Below are 3,350 nucleotides of genomic sequence, written 5' to 3'. Positions count from 1 at the left end.
ATTTTATTAAGTAATAAAATTTGAATATCAATTACTAAATGATTTGTGAACCCATTCAATCTAATCAAGATAATAAATTTTATGTCAGGATAAATTTAAAAAATTTTAAGAGACAAAAATATATTATTAATAAAAAGTATAAAAAATATTAAATTAATGAGAATTTAAAATTAAAAAAAATACTGTCTAGGCCATCCCTCGTTCCATCTCTAAATCTAACTCTTTGACCTAGATTTTGCACTTGTATTATCATTAATTACCATGTTTCCCACTAGTATAAGGATATTTATATTTCCGGAAGATGACACTAATTAAAGCAAAGTCTTCGCTCTTATCTAGCTAGTTTACATTAACATCAATAAAAACCTAGGAAGCTGGCTGTTATGGTCTTTCTCCTCCTTTCTTCTGATGCATTAAGAAAACAAACAAAAGAGAAGCAAACAAATCATATAACTGGAGAATTGTGGTGCTCATATAAAATATGAATCATACTATCTCTCCCTATTCATATATCTGAATTACAGTGCACATATGTAATTCTTTTACTAAGAGTGGCACCAGTTGAAATCATGCATGAAATAAGAAAAAAGGAAATTAGTAAGAGCATAGTGATCATCAAGGAGCGGGAGCTAGGGACTCGGAATAGGGCGTTCTTTCTCCTTGCTTGGTGCACATGCCCTCTTGAAACATGTACGAACTTGATAAGTTATATTCCTCTACTGACTTCTGTTACTAGGATCGAAGTACTTCCCGTATTGCTGAGGATAATAATCAAGACTCGAAGAGCTGTCGTAGTTTGTCGAAAATAGTGTTGGATCCGGGTAATAGTACTGTGATGAGGGGGGAGTGGATGATGCTGACATTGAAGAGAATTGCGGAGATAAAGGCACTTGGTTTAAGTTGAAGAGATTCGAAGTATAATACGAAATATCGGCATCATTACTACTAGAAAGCAGCTGAGCATATTGATACAAGTGAGGGTAAGAATCCTGAGTCGACCACGATGAAGGTTCGAATACCGGCGTAGGATTTTGTTCAGAACGGACCGTGCTTGAATTTCCGGGGCCGGTTAAATGGCTCACCTCCTGATTCTCTTGTACACGTTCAGGGAAATTTAGCTTTGCCTTGGTGCCTTTAAACTTGAGAGCAGCTCTATCGTAAGCAAGGGCTGCATCTTCAGCTGTGTCAAAAGTGCCAAGCCACACTCGAGCTGCTTTCTTCGGGTCACGAATTTCAGCTGCCCATTTGCCCCATGGCCTTTGCCTTACTCCTCTGTAATGCTTTTTCCTCGTGCTCTCTTCACAAACAAAAAGATTTATAAGTGTTCTGCATGGTAATTTTGCATGGAATACGAAATGTTGGACTAAAAGTTAACCAAACCCAATAACAAAACAAACATATGTTTCAAACATACTACTAACAATCAATTTGCACTACTTCTGATCAATGGTTTCGGTGTAATTTATATCACTGCCTTCCTTCTTCCAATCATCGGCTAACATGTAACTTACAAAGGATATACAAATTAGTGTTTTAGCACCACAATAAACTTAAAAGCTCGAAACCCAGATTTCCTATGAGCAGTTCCTTTCAAAGTTTGGCACAATTTTAGGCAAAGAATGTTAGATTGGGAAAGGAAAGATATGTTCCAAGGTCAAAGAAGAAACTATAAAAGAAATGAAAGTATCCGACGTAATGGAAATTCCTAAAGCTTATCCAGTAGTGAATAGATAAGAAGAAGTTTCTATCTAGCTTGCTTGACCATAAAACTGGAATTATCTACAATCTCATAATCATTTTTTATGTGAAAACACTTGAAATAGGTAGCATGGATGAAAATATATAGTGTAAACGCAGTACAGCACACTGATTTTTATTTGATTGGGGGAAAGAGAGAGTTGTTTACGGAAAGTAGGCTTTGGCCTTAGCGTCTGGATACATTGAACTTGACTAACCCTAGCGTGGAGACTTGTTTAGTTTCCATTTTCGTCCCTTGAAGAACCTCTAGCTAGATCTCTCTCTCTCTCTCTCTCTCTCTCTCTCTCTCTTTCTATATTTATATAAATAAAGAGGAAAATTTTTAAGGACAAGGAGAAAATGAAGGAGAACATAGAGATAGAGATAGATCGGGTGATGCGAACAAACAAGCTGGGAAATGTTTGAGAAATCCATCTTGAACACGTAAATTGTTGAACAGTTTGACTGTTTGGTTCTGGATGCAATCTGCATAACCCTAGTTGTTACCTAACATAAATAGAGAGTCAGCCTTAGATGTATAATATATATACCTTGATCTTGAACTGCAGGGACTTGTTTCACCGCAGATGAGGGAGATGATGATGATTGTCGGAAGATAAGCTGCTGCTGATGCTGCTCATCGGTTCTTATGACTCGAGTGAGAGCATTAACCATGGCCGTCATATCATCTGATTCAGGCCATGAAGCTGCTGCTGCTGATTTGTTCTTCTCCTCCGATGTTTCGGATGGAAGCGGACGTTTTCCATGCCTTCGATCCACCTTTTTTCCCCAGAAAAAAAAAGCTAATAAAACTATGTAAATAGTAGGCAGGTATATGAAAAATGCTTCTGATTATGATTTATGAATGGAAAGATGTTTGGGATTATGACAGGAGCGGACCAAAGAGAGTGAGATTTAAGTGAGGGTGCACTGCACAATATTTGGGGCTAAACTATATAATTGGGGAGGATGTTTTTGACGAGGATGTTTTCGGCTTTTATTGGATCGGAGACTTGGACATTTCTTTTGGATTTTTACTTTTTATCTCTTAATTTATAAGGATAAATTTTAAAAATTAATATATATTTTAGTATTTAATTTAATTTAATTTTTAAATTATTTTATCTACATTAAATTTATTTTTAAATTTTTTACTTAAATCTCATTTCAGAATTTTCTGTTAAGTCACAAAAAAATTATAAATTTTAGTTTAGACTTCAATTTTTTTAAAAAAAAATATTAATTAGGCTTTCTCAAAATATTCCCAAGATCCATCACCGATCAAGATGTCTAGTGTAGGTAAAAAAAAACAAATTTTAGAACTTGATTGGATAAGAAATATATCAAATTGAAATATTGAAACTGAGTTCAGGTACTTGGACATATATTTATAAAAGGTCAAAAAAAAGATAATAAACTATTGATGTTTGAACTTCTCTTAATAGTTCAAATTGGTACTTATATTTTTTTTGTCCCAAGTGGTACTGTAATTAACTTTTGACACACGTTTTGATGCTCAACTGATTAGAAATATGTGTGTTAAAAGTTAAATTTAAATTTAAATTTGAATAATATATATATATAAGGTGTCAATTTAAATATAGATATAAGTA

At 34.2% G+C, this 3,350-nt stretch overlaps 1 protein-coding gene across 1 annotated transcript; it reads right to left on the bottom strand.

The window, feature by feature from the left end:
• Nucleotides 1-467: 467 nt before the first annotated feature.
• On the bottom strand, nt 468-2,624 carry LOC120151555 (ethylene-responsive transcription factor ERF113-like). The gene is made up of 2 exons (XM_039163964.1): nt 2,289-2,624; nt 468-1,297 (listed from the first exon to the last, which is right to left on the bottom strand). The coding sequence occupies exons 1-2, from the start codon at nt 2,419-2,421 to the stop codon at nt 717-719; spliced, it is 714 nt and encodes a 237-aa protein (XP_039019895.1). The 5' UTR covers nt 2,422-2,624; the 3' UTR covers nt 468-716.
• Nucleotides 2,625-3,350: the final 726 nt, after the last annotated feature.

The sequence above is a fragment of the Hibiscus syriacus genome, unplaced genomic scaffold (genome assembly GCF_006381635.1).
Source record: "Hibiscus syriacus cultivar Baekdansim isolate YM2019G1 unplaced genomic scaffold, ASM638163v2 tig00111059_pilon, whole genome shotgun sequence".
Classification (NCBI taxonomy): domain Eukaryota; kingdom Viridiplantae; phylum Streptophyta; class Magnoliopsida; order Malvales; family Malvaceae; genus Hibiscus; species Hibiscus syriacus.
This window is presented reverse-complemented; position numbering and strand designations above follow the sequence as displayed.